This window comes from Oncorhynchus tshawytscha, linkage group LG02 (assembly GCF_018296145.1).
Source record: "Oncorhynchus tshawytscha isolate Ot180627B linkage group LG02, Otsh_v2.0, whole genome shotgun sequence".
Lineage (NCBI taxonomy): Eukaryota > Metazoa > Chordata > Actinopteri > Salmoniformes > Salmonidae > Oncorhynchus > Oncorhynchus tshawytscha.
This window is the reverse complement of record NC_056430.1, coordinates 27918839-27932520: the sequence shown is the minus strand read 5'-3', so window position 1 is coordinate 27932520 and position 13682 is coordinate 27918839. Positions and strand designations below refer to the sequence as shown.

General features: G+C 43.7%; 1 protein-coding gene across 5 annotated transcripts in view; it reads left to right on the top strand.

Moving 5' to 3' along the window:
* Nucleotides 1–10415, top strand: part of LOC112218458 (rho guanine nucleotide exchange factor 10-like protein) — a 105286-nt gene extending 94871 nt beyond the window's left edge. For all 5 annotated transcript variants that reach the window (XM_042296025.1, XM_042296019.1, XM_042296023.1 and 2 more), the window contains 2 exons: nucleotides 7297–7419; nucleotides 7553–10415. In XM_042296025.1, coding sequence (XP_042151959.1) covers nucleotides 7297–7419; nucleotides 7553–8097 — 668 coding nt within the window. In that variant the 3' untranslated portion in view covers nucleotides 8098–10415. The remainder of the gene's footprint in view (nucleotides 1–7296; nucleotides 7420–7552) is intronic.
* Nucleotides 10416–13682: the final 3267 nt, after the last annotated feature.

The following is a 13682-nucleotide window of genomic DNA, read 5'->3' as shown; positions in this document are numbered from 1 at the left end:
AGGCCGAAACATAGAAATCCCAAAATCATAGAAAAACAAACATAGACTGCCCACCCCAACTCACGCCCTGACCATACTAAATAACGACAAAACAAAGGAAATAAAGGTCAGAACGTGACAGTACCCCCCCCCAAAGGTGCGGACTCCGGCCGCAAAACCTTAACCTATAGGGAAGGGTCTGGGTGGGCTTCTGTCTGCGGTGGCGGCTCTGGCGCAGGACGTGGACCCCACTTCACCACAGTCTTTCTCCGCCTCATTGTGGCTGAATGGCGGCTCCTTGCAGACTGGTGGCTCTGGCGGCTCCTTGCAGACTGGCGGCTCCGGCGGCTCCTTGCAGTCTGGCGGCTCCTTGCAGACTGGCGGCTCTGGCGGCTCCTTGCAGACTTGAGCACCGAGCCTGCCCAACCTTACCTGGTTGAATGCTCCCGGTCGCCCTGCCAGTGCGGCGAGGTGGAATAGCCTGCACTGGGCTGTGCAGGCCAACCGGGGACACCATGCGTAAGGCTGGTGCCATGTACGCCGGCCCAAGGAGACGCACTGGAGACCAGATGCGTAGAGCCGGCTTCATGGCACCTGGCTCGATGCCCACTCTAGCCCGGCCGATACGAGGAGCTGGTATGTACCGCACCGGGCTATGCACCTGCACTGGGGACACTGTGCGCTCCACAGCATAACACGGTGCCTGCCCGGTCTCTCTCGCCCTCCGGTAAGCACAGGAAGTTAGCGCAGGTCTCCTACCTGGCTTCGCCACACTTCCTGTGTGCCATCTCCCCAATAAATCTTTGGGGCTGACTCTCGGGCTTCCATTTGCGCCGCCGTGCTGCCTCCTCATACCAGCGCCTCTCCGCCTTCACTGCCTCCAGCTCTTCTTTGGGGCGGCGATATTCTCCTGGCTGTGCCCAGGGTCCTTTCCCGTCTAGGATCTCCTCCCAAGTCCAGAAGTCCTGATTGCACTGCTCCTCCTGCCGCTGCCTGTCACCACGCTGCTTGATCCTGTTTTGGTGGGTGTTTCTGTCACGGTTTTCCTCCTCTTCGTCTGAAGAGGAGAGGCGAGAAGGATCGGAGGACCAATATGCGGCGTGGGAAGTGTCCATGGATCTTTTAATAAGAAATACTCAACATGAACACAACTGATACAAAAACAATAAACGTGAACTGAACGAAAACCAAAACAGTACCGTGTGGTGAAAAAACACAGACACGTAAACAAACACCCACAAACAAACAGTGAAACCCAGGCTACCTAAGTATGATTCTCAATCAGAGACAACTAATGACACCTGCCTCTGATTGAGAACCATACTAGGCCGAAACATAGAAATCCCAAAATCGTAGAAAAACAAACATAGACTGCCCACCCCAACTCACGCCCTGACCATACTAAATAATTACAAAACAAAGGAAATAAAGGTCAGAACGTGACAATAGCAAGTAAAACACTGGAATGGTAGATTTGCAGTGGAAGAATGTGCAAGGTAGAGATAGAAATAATGGGGTGCAAAGGAACAAAATAAATAAATAAATACAGTAGGGGGAGAGGTAGTTGTTTGGGCTAAATTATAGATGGGTTTTGTACAGATGCAGTAATCTATGAGCTGCTCTGACAGCTGGTGCTTAAAGCTAGTGAGGGAGATAAGTGTTTCCAGTTTCAGAGATTTTTGTCGTTCGTTCGAGTCATTGGCAGCAGAGAACTGGAAGGAGAGGCGGCCAGAGTTACTGTCAACAGGTACATTGTTGTTGCCCTCTTTCAGAAGTTGGATGGAGAAGGAAAGAACAAAAAGATACATGGTTCAGAAAGCCCAAACTTGTCTTTCTCCAGTCAAAGTTTATTTTTGTTAGGCACTTGACGAAGAAGACATTTCTATCGGTCAAGATGTCTAGACTTTATATAGTTTGGTGAACCTTAGGTAATTTCCTCCCTACTCCAGCACTTCCTGATGAAATATGCAGGATGTTTGAGAATGAGAGAGGGAGGCAGGTTGTCCTCAGGGGAAGTTAGGAGACAGGGCACGAAGGGGGTTAGGGGGGGCTATGATGAGGGGTGGTTAGAGGGCTCCTGCTTTCTCTTCTGCTGTGCTCATGGGTAAAGGAGCACTCGGTTCCTCTGGATACACATGAAACATGGAATACTGATACAGTTATTACAGATCAATGCACTTCCATTCCCATCTGTCTCTCCCTTAATTTTGATAGGACAAGAATGAATGATCTACTGCCCAAATCCTCGCCCTTTAATGTGCTGCTCCTCATCGGGGGGAGTGTTCTGTCTGATGTAGTAAACAGCTGGGAATTTTCTAACGTCGAGAAGAAAAACCTGTGTCTTTTGCTAATGGATTTAAAAGTAATTTTCTATGAAAAAATAAATAAATGTCATTCAAAAGGTCCTCATTGAAATATCACAGCGACATAGTTATCTTTAGAGACTTAGATCCTTAGATCAGCCCACTGAAGACCTCTGCATTACTGTAAAAATTGGAGGTGGAGGATTGCTTAAATACCTCCCTAATCTCCTGTCTTTGTCATTATCCTCTTTCATTGCTGTTCCTAGACGATGCCTGGCTGGCACCTACATGCTCTTAACTTGACAGTTCTTGTTAAAGAAACATTTCACCCAAAAAACAATATTTTTGCATATGATGCAAAATGCAGCATCATATGATACAAAATGTATCATACCGGCTGTATTTCTGTATTTTGAAGACTTGATTGCTGACATGCAAAACATTTTGGGACTATATCAACAATGGACTAATAAAACAAATACCAAAAGATCGTTTTTGGATGGAGTTTTCCTTTAACTCTGGAGTGGGTTTCTCCAATTCTTCTCTACAGAGCCTCTCAAGCTCTGTCAGGTTGAGTGGGGAGCATCGCTACACAGCTATTTTCAGGTCTCTCCAGAGATGTTAGATCAGGTTCAAGTCTGGGGTCTGGCTGGGCCACTCAAGAACATTCAGAGACTTGTCCCAAAGCCACTCCTGTGTTGTCTTGGCTGTTTTCTTAATGTCATTGTCCTGTTGGAAGAGGAACCTTGGCCCCCATCTGAGGTCTTGAGCGCTCTGGAGCAGGTTTTCATCAAGGATCTCTGTACTTTTCTCCATTCATCTTTCCCTCAATTCTGACTATTCTCCTAGTGCCTGCTGCTGAAAAACATCCTCAGTGCATGATCCTGCCACCACCAGGCTTCACCGTAGGGATGGTGCAGGTTTCCTATAGACGTGACGCTTGGCATTCAGGCCAAAGAGAACAATCTTGATTTCACCAGAACAGAGAATCTTGTTTCTCATGGTTTGAAAGTCCTTTAGGTGACTTTTAGCAAACTCCAAGCGGGCTGTCATGTGCCTTTTACTGAGGAGTTGCTTACATCTGGCCACTCTACCATGAAGGCCTGATTGGGGGAGTGCTGCAGAGATGGTTGTCCTTTTGGAAGGTTCTCCAATCTCCACAGATGAACTTTGGAGCTCTGTCAGAGTGACCACCAATTGCTCTGTTTGGCCGGGCGGCCAGCTCTAGGAGGGGTCTTGTTGGTTCCAAACTTCTTCCATTTAAGAATGATGGTGGCCACTGTGTTCTTTGCTGCAGAAACATTTTGGTACCCAATTCCTTCGGCCTCTTGGCTTGGTTTTTGCTCTGACATGCACTGTCAACCTTGGGACTTTAAATAGACCGGTGTGTGCCTTTCCAAATCATGTTCAGTCAATTGAATTTACCACAGGTGGACTCGAATCAAGTTGTAGAAACATCTCAAGGATGATCAATGGAAACAGGATGCACCTGAGCTCAATTTACTCTCATAGCAAATTGTTTGAATACTTATGTAAATAAGACATTTCTGTTTTTTTATTTGTAATAAATGTGCAAATATTTCTAAAAACCTTTTTTCACTTTGTCATTATGGTGTATTGTGTGTAGATTGATTAAATATTTTTTTATTAAATTTAGTCAATTTTTGTACAAGATTGAATTCTTCACTGTGCCTTTAACTCTGTCCTGATCTTCTGAGATCTTTTTCCTAAATACCTCACTCTCTGCAGAAGCTTAACATGCACCTCAGCGATGCTGCCTCAACTCCCTCCTTGCAAAGCACTGCTGCTGCTTCCAAACATGGGCTGTGTTCATGCGTGATGAAATGAATCAATTAAGGCGCTCTCTAAGCACTCATGCGAATCACACGTCATAATCTGAGCGTGACACAGAACAACCATGTAAATGCAGCTCTATATGTAAATTAGCATTCTCTCAGTAGCGATCACATGACTGATGTTGTAATTCAATTAGGTGGTTGCCGTGGATATTCAGTGAAACTCTACATATCAGGACCACAAGAGCCAATAAGCCAATGACAGAGACCAGAAAACCATAAACATCATGTATTGGCTCCTATTTTGTGTGTAATTTCACAATTATACCGTTTGCATGTACAGTTGAAGTCGGACGTTTGTATACACCTTAGCCAAATACATTTAAACTCAGTTTTTCACAATTCCTGCCATTTAATCCTAGTAAAAATGCCCTGTCTTAGGTCAGTTAGGATCATCACTTTATTTTTAGAATGTGAAATGTCAGAATAATAGTAGAGAGAATTATATATTTCAGCTTTTATTTCTTTCATCACATTCCCAGTGTCAGAAGTTTACATACACTCAGTTACTATTTGGTAGCATTGCCTTTAAATTGTTTAACCTGTGTCAAATGTTTCGGGTAGCCTTACACAAGCTTCCCACAATAAGTTGGGTGAATTTTGTCCCATTCCTCCTGACAGAGCTGGTGTATCTGAGTCAGGTTTGTAGGCCTCCTTGCCCGCACATGCTTTTTCAGTTCTGCCCACACATTTTCTATAGTATTGAGGTCAGGGCTTTGTGATGGCCACTCCAATACCTTGACTCTGTTGTCCTTAAGCCATTTTGCTACAACTTTGGAAGTATGCTTGGGGTCATTGTCCATTTGGAAGACCCATTTGCGACCAAGCTTTAACTTCCTGACTGATGGCCCGATGATTTTGCTTCAATATATCTACAATTTTCCTGACATCTATTTTGTGAAGTGCACCAGTCCCTCCTGCAGCAAATCACCCCCACAACATGATGCTGCCACCCCCTCGGGATGGTGTTCTTCTGCTTGCAAGCCTCCCCCTTTTTCCTCCAAACATAACGATGGTCATTATGGTCAAACAGTTCTATTTTTGTTTCATCAGACTAGAGGACATTTCTCCAAAAAGTACGATCTTTGTCCCCATGTGCAGTTGCAAACCGTAGTCTGGCTTTTTTATGGTGGTTTTGGAGCAGTGGCTTCTTCCTTGCTGAACGGCCTTTCAGGTTATGTTGATATAGGACTCGTTTGACTGTGCATAATGATACTTTAGTACCTGTTTTCCTCCAGCATCTTCACAAAGTCCTTTGCTGTTGTTCTGGGATTGATTTGCACTTTTCGCACCAAAGTACGTTCATTACTAGGAGACAGAACGCGTATCTTTCCTGAGTGGTATGACGGCTGCGTGGTCCCATGGTGTTTATACTTGCGTACTATTGTTTGTACAGATGAACGTGGTACCTTCAGGCATTTTGAAATTGCTCCCAAGGATGAACCAGACTTGTGGAGGTCTACAATTTTTTATCTGAGGCCTTGACTGATTTCTTTTGATTTTCCCATGATGTCAAGCAAAGATGCACTGAGTTTGAAGGTAGGCCTTGAAATACATCCACAGGCACACCTCCAATTCACCCAAATGATGTAAATTAGCCTATCAGAATCTTCTAAAGCCATGACATAATTTTCGGGAATTTTCCAAGTTGTTTAAAGGCACAGTCAACTTAGTATATGTAAACTTCTGGCCCACTGGAATTGTGATACAGTTAATTATAAGTGTAATAATCTGTAAACAATTGTTGGAAAAATGACTTGTGTCACGCACAAAGTAGATGTCCTAACCGACTTGCCAGAACTATAGTTTGTTAACAAGACATTTTTGGAGTGGTTGAAAAACGAGTTTTAATGACTTAAGTGTATGTAAACTTCCGACTTCAACTGTATACTGATAACTAATGCCTATTGTACTGAAACAAAGAAAGTGCATGGAAACACAACAGCACAACACAACATGCATAACTGTGTACTGTTGAATGACACTAATAACTGACGTGATGTAAACATACTGTATGTGGGGCCAGAAATAATAATGCGGTTTTAACAACAATAACCGTAACATGAGTTATTGTTTCATTTACATAATGCTATGAATACAGTACTTCTTACGGATAGGCGGGACAGTTGCGTCTCACTTGGGAAAATGCAGCGCGGCAAATTTAAAAAAATGATATAAAATCAAACTTTCATTAAATCACACATGTAAGATACTCAGTTAAAGCTACACTCGTTGTGAATCCAGCCAACATGTCAGATTTTAAAAAGGCTTTTCGGCAAAAGCATAAGAAGCTATTATCTGATGATAGCACCAGCAGTAAACAAAGAGGATAGCATATTTCAACCCTGCAGGCGCTACACAAAACGTAGAAATAAAATATAAAACATGCATTACCTTTGACGAGCTTCTTTTGTTGGCACTCCAATATGTCCCATAAACATCACAGTTGGTCCTTTTGTTCGATTAATTCCGTCCATCTATATCTAAATGTCAATTTATAAATTGCGTTTGATCCAGAAAAAAACAGCTTGCAAAAAACGCAACGTCACTACAAATTTATTTCAAAAGTTGCCTATAAACTTTGCCAAAATATTTCAAACTACTTTTGTAATACAACTTTAGGTATTTTTAAACGTTAATAATCGATCAAATTGTAGACGGGTCTTTCTGTGTTCAATACAGGAATGAAAACAAACCAGCGATAATTTTCACGTCTTGCACAACTCTCAACCGTGTACCCAGTTCCTAGTTGGCCTACTTCTTCATTGCACAAAATAATAACCTCAACCAAATTCCAAAGACTGGTGACATCCAGTGGAAGCGGTAGGAACTGAAAACCAGTTCCTAAGAAATATCGTTTTCCAACGAGAACTCACTGAACAGACAGAGACCTAAAAAAAAAAAATCTGAACGGTTAGTCCTCAGGGTTTTGCCTGCTACATAAGTTCTGTTATACTCACAGACATCATTCAAACAGTTTTAGAAACTTCAGAGTATTTCCTATCCAAATCTATGAATAATATGCATATCTTATATTCTTAGCATGAGTAGCAGGAAGTTGAAATTGGGCACGCTATTTATCCAAAAGTGAAAATTCTGCCCCCTAGCCCCAAGAGGTTTTAACAAAACTCTTATATTTCCCTATTCCTATGTTGTAGGCCAGAAGAGCATGCGTGTCACCAGCCTGCTCCTCTGCCAGGGGCTTCTGTGGGTGGGGACTGCCCAGGGAGTCATCATCACCCTGCCCGTGCCCAAACTGGAGGGCATTCCCAAAATAACAGGTACAGATGAGGGGAGGAGGATATTAAGGTTTTCACTATGACAAATTATCCATCATCAAAATGGGAATACTAATTGCTTCTGGGGATATGTATGTCAACATTGTGCTTTTCTGGTTGTGTCTCTGTCCTGCAGGAAAAGGGATGACCTCTCTGAATGCCCACTGTGGTCCGGTGGACTTCTTGGTGGCCACCTCCAGCACCCTGTCCGCAGAGCTGCTGAAGAGGGACTCTGTGGGGGATGGACCCGACTCTGCCTGCGGAGGGGAGGACCGCAGTGACTCCTCCTCCCAGGAGTCTCTTCAGCAGTCAGGCTGCTCCCAGGGGGAGGGGCGGGGCAAGGCGCGGGGTGTGCTGCTACAGTACAGGCTACGCTCCACGTCGGGGTTGCCGGGGAGAGCACTGACGGCACGGGGCGACGAGGCGTCTGACTCCTCTCTGGAATCTCTGGAACAAAGACTGGAGGACGGCTCCATCTATGAGCTCAGTGACGACCCTGAGATGTGGGTGCGGGGGCGCCCCTGTGAGCGAGATAGGGGGCGTAGGGACAGGGTGACCTCGGCCGCGGTCATATCCGGGGGCAGGGGCTTCCAAAGACTGAGGGAAGGGACAGCAGAGCGCACGGGTGTGGAGTCTTCAGAAACAACCCTGATGGTATGGCAACTACCACTAACTGTGTGACCTGGACATCAACATTCAGGCAGTGTAGAGTGGAGAAACAGCTCTTTATCCCAGCCCCGAATCCTCTCCATTCAATAATGACAGGAACTTGAACCATGTGAGAGAAGTGTATTAGTGCTGGCACAGAGCACAAGGCTAGGCAGATGGCTCCTTGTGTGGGTTCAGGAACTCCTGCATGCTCCATCTGAGGAGACCTGCTGGTGGCCTGTGAGGCATGGGGCACTGACATCCCATTGGTGGCTCTGTGTGTATACTCTTCCTCAGCCACAGGCCCAGGGCATTTCTTGTGACAGCTTAAACTAGTCCTCTCCCCACCTTGCCAAAATGGATATCCCAAAATCAAGCGTCATTAGACTGACTGTGCTCACCTCACACACATTTATCTCTCACAGTTGACAGCATTCCTCTGTAACAATGGACCACATTCCTTTGAGAGCGACCGTTTGTTGAATTTACCATGCTGCAGTGCTGGAGATGGACATCTTTTATCTGATCCTTTGGGAGAGAACCCATCAGTTTAGAGCTGAGAAACTACTGTTGGTTTACGAAGGACTTATTTAGTTCTGTTAGTTCATTAAGCCTCGTGCTCACTCCCTGGCAATGTGAAATATGTGAAATGTCTGTCATAGTGTGTCACAATTGAATCTGTGCCTCTAGGAAATTAAAGTGTGTTAGACACTGACTGTGAGTCCTTAATCGTCTGATGTTTTACAGTATACTGCATAAATAGGCGGGTTATCTGAGGTATCATTGACAAGGAGGATTCCTGAGAGGGAATAGAAGGCAGATGTGTCCTGGTCTACCGCAGTTTAGAGGTTTTAACTTTAAATGTTCCTACTCGAATTACTGCAAAATGCAAAACAGATACCATACTGTAGATCTTTATTGTCGATGACGAAGACATTGTACATTGTTAATTTTAAGTTAGTTAAGCAAACACATAGGCTCACAATTATTTAACCTTTGTTACACATCAAAAGGCCTACTGAATTAACTACAAAATACAACAACTGCAGCCACCAAGACATCATTAGTGGCTGTGTATAGGCAATCGGAGGGGAGAATGCTTCATATGGGGTTCTGTGGCAATTTAACACACGCAAACCTTTGATAAATCTATCCCCTAGTAGCATTTCTGTCTCCTTTCCTTCACTTCCTTTGTGAAGCCATTGCCATCGGTGGTCTGGTGTGCTAACAGAGACATGGTATTATCCTGCTCTGTTCCTGTTTCTATTCTTCCACAATGGAAAAGACCTTTGACAACATCTTTGAAAAGTGTTCATTTACAAATTAATTGAGATGTTTGGCTATGAATGCATGGCATTGAAGTGTTCTTTTAAATTGCCTGTGCTGCTGGATGGAAGTGATGGTTGATTACATATTTTGTCACGACTTCTGTTGAATCTGTTAATAATTCCAGTTACATCTCCACATCTGAGTACTCTATTTCATCCCAGTTGAAGGCCATGTTTTCTAAGGTTTTGAACATTCTTTGTCATTTTACTTAATCTCCCCGGCATTGACAGACAGCAGCTTTTCAATAGAAAACACAACTCAATACAGAGCGTTGAGGTGTTTCTATCCAAACGTACACATGAGAAAAGCTGTTTAAAGCATACTGTCAAAAACCACAGGACCTATTTAGTGTTTCTATGATAATACTATTCCACAACACTTTTCTGGAGGTCCCCAACAAGTCAAGGTTGTTTGGATGTAGCCAGAGGGTACATGAGGGTATGATTGAGTAACCTTTATGTAGTATAGATTATTCATCCACAAACACTACCTGTATGTACAACAATTGTTTCAGTGGTTTGCCTTTCCCACTGCTGGGGTGTTTGCTCAGACGTTATTGCACCCTATATCTTAGTGTGTTTCCACTCTCTCATCCTTTCTCATCCATTCACACTCATTATTATTTGATCTATTCAAACTCCTAAATGGAGATTGTCCATTATAACTTCACACTCATACCGACCATACTGTCTGTTCTCATAAAACCGATTTGTGCAGCTTCTCGAAGCTTCCCATAATTCAACTTTCATTCACATAACTGAAAATAATGTGCACTTATAATACTAAAGACTTCGACACCCCTGTGGTAGAGGAAGAGGCTTGTGATGAGTCGGCTGGTTTAACTTTTGATTATGATGAAATAATTATGTGACTCAGTTGTGTACGTTGATAGAGTGAGAAGTCTTTAACATTAGATTAATAATGTTAAGTTACATTGCACATATAAAACATTGCTTTTCTCCATTACATGTCAATTCCAATGTCCTATTGGTACGTTAATAAACACATGCTTACATACTGTACTGTAAAAGTGTTTCATCATTCATGTGTAATATGTCAATGTTAAATAAATACTTCATAGTGATAACATGATTCTAATCATCCTTTGTGGGACTCAAATTAAGGTTGGTGTGTTGATTTGAAGATTTACAAGTCTGAACCAGTTCAATGACCCACAAACCATAAAATATGGCTACATTTTGACCCATTTTGTGAAGCCTAATAAGAGTCTGTCTGTTAGAGGCCACTGTATCCAATCCCTTGGCTCATCCCCAGACTTCACATTTCTCTGGAACCAGACTTCACATGTCTCTGTTCGTACAGCCCATAGCAGTATGGTCCAGCCCAGTATGTTGGATAACTGGACCTGGTGTGGCCCTCTGTGCTCAGTCTGCCCATATGTCTCCACACCTAGGGTTGCAAAGGGAGTGTATATTACTGGAAACCTTCTAAATTTACCAGTAAACTACCAGAATTGTATATAATCACAAGACATCTAGTGGCCCGTTTGGGTACTTCAGATAATCACAGGCATCTGTAATTACCTCTGGCCCTCTTATCACATAAAATATATGACATCATTAAAAAAGGGTAGTGGCTCCTAATCTGTGACAGGATCTTTCATTTCTGAGGCTCCATATCCAGTGCGCAATTTCTCCCAGTATCTCACAGGAATTTGGGACATCACTCATTTTCTCATGCTGAAACTGGATTAGATACATACCGGTAGTTAAATCCAAGTTGAATGACAAAAAGGTGATATTCACAATATCACAAAACAAAAGACACAACAACAAAACACATCAATAGCCACTACACTGTCAAAACATGATTTTGTCATGACTATGGTGTAGCGACATTAGCTAGCTAGCTAATGTTAACATAGCGTCTGCTACATGATAATCAGATGGCGTTAACTAGCTAGCATTAGCTGCCTAGCTCAGCCTAGCTAGCACTAGCCCAATGGAAATTGATGCAACCCTGCTGGGTAAGTGGCTAGCCTGATGACCAGTGGTGACAGTCAAATCAAATCAAATTTATTTTATATAGCCCTTCGTACATCAGCTGATATCTCAAAGTGCTGTACAGAAACCCAGCCTAAAACCCCAAACAGGTGTTGAAGCACGTTGGCTAGGAAAAACTCCCTAGAAAAGCCAAAACCTAGGAAGAAACCTAGAGAGGAACCAGACTATGAGGGGTGGCCAGTTCTCTTCTGGCTGTGCCGGGTGGAGATTATAACAGAACATGGCCAAGATGTTCAAATGTTCATAAATGACCAGCATGGTCAAATAATAGGTCTGGGACAGGTAGCACGTCCGGTGAACAGGTCAGGATTCCATAGCCGCAGGCAGAACAGTTGAAACTGGAGCAGCAGCACGGCCAGGTGGACTGGGGACAGCAAGGAGTCATCATGCCAGGTAGTCCTGAGGCATTGTCCTAGGGCTCAGGTCCTCCGAGTGAGAGAAAGAGAAAGAGAGAGAGAATTAGAGAGAGCATACTTAAATTCACACAGGACACTGGATAAGACCGGATAAGTACTCCAGATATTACAAACTGACCCTAGCCCCCGACACATAAACTACTGCAGCATAAATACTGGAGGCTGAGACAGGAGGGGTCAGGAGACACTGTGGCCCCATCCGATGATACCCCTGGACAAGGCCAAACAGGAAGGATATAACCCCACCCACTTTGCCAAAGCACAGCCCCCACACCACTAGAGGGATATCTTCAACCACCAACTTACCATCCTGAGACAAGGCCGAGTACAGCCCACAAAGATCTCCGCCACGGCACAACCCAAGGGGGGCGCCAACCCAGACAGGAAGATCACATCAGTGACTCAACCCACGCAAGTGACGCACCCCTCCTAGGGACGGCATGAAAGAGCACCAGTAAGCCAGTGACTCAGCCCCTGTAATAGGGTTAGAGGCAGAGAATCCCAGTGGAAAGAGGGGAACCGGCCAGGCAGAGACAGCAAGGGCGGTTCGTTGCTCCAGAGCCTTTCCATTAACCTTCACACTCCTGGGCCAGACTACACTCAATCATATGACCCTCTGAAGAGATGAGTCTTCGGTAAAGACTTAAATGTTGAGCCCGAATTTGCGTCTCTCACATGGGTAGGCAGACCATTCCATAAAAATGGAGCTCTATAGGAGAAAGCCCTGCCTCCAGCTGTTTGCTTAGAAATTCTAGGGACAATTAGGAGGCCTGCGTCTTGTGACCGTAGCGTACGTGTAGGTATGAAGGCAGGACCAAATCAGAGAGATAGGTAGGAGCAAGCCCATGTAATGCTTTGTAGGTTAGCAGTAGAACCTTGAAATCAGCCCTTGCCTTGACAGGAAGCCAGTGTAGGGAGGCTAGCACTGGAGTAATATGATCCATTTTTGGGGTTCTAGTCAGGATTCTAGCAGACATATTTAGCACAGTGAGGTCCTTATGAGATTCAAGGCTTTAATAAGTGTCATCATGCAGAAATTGCAAGAGAAAATATTGGTTGATGAGCTAAGTTAGCTAGCAAGACAGCTATGACAGTCATCAGTGGGCATGCAGAAATGCATGATGACACATTGTATCGAAGTCAAGAAGTCATGCAGAATGGACTGCCTCTGACTCTGGACTTCCCCATCTAGCTAGCTAGCTAGTAGAGAGGTACAAAAACACCGGTACACAGAAGCTCATACAATTATATTTTGTTCAAGTCAATGACAATACATGTTGCAAAGTAAATATCTGCATCAAATATATCTCATTGCACTGCATGCTAGTCCATAAAATATCTAGTTGTGTTTTTTTTGTTTTATGGGAAAGGGGACTCACCCAACCTCAAGCTTGTGAAGGGGGATACAGGTTTATGATGGAATTGGCCGAGAATGAAAAACCCAGTGACCACTAGATGTCCTCGTATACCCATATTTACTGTAGACTTGATTTTTCATCAGTACTGTTTGAATGACAAGCCCATTCAATCTATTTTGGGTATCTATAATCATATGTATTTTTTGTACTCAGCAGGAAGGGGGCCTACGTACTTCCGAACATTTGTGTTCATGAATGGTTTAATGTAAGCTTGGTTGCATCCCCCATCTTAAAGTGTAAGAAGGCATTTGATATCACAAAGTATGCTGTATTTCCATTTCTCCTGGCTTGCCATTTGTCATTTAGTTAGCCCAACCTTACCTTAGAAATACAAATCAGTTGTCAAATTAATTTAAAGAGAAAATACATAGTATGTACTGTGTGTCAAACATATCCATAAGGATTCTCAAAAATATGTTAATATACAAATA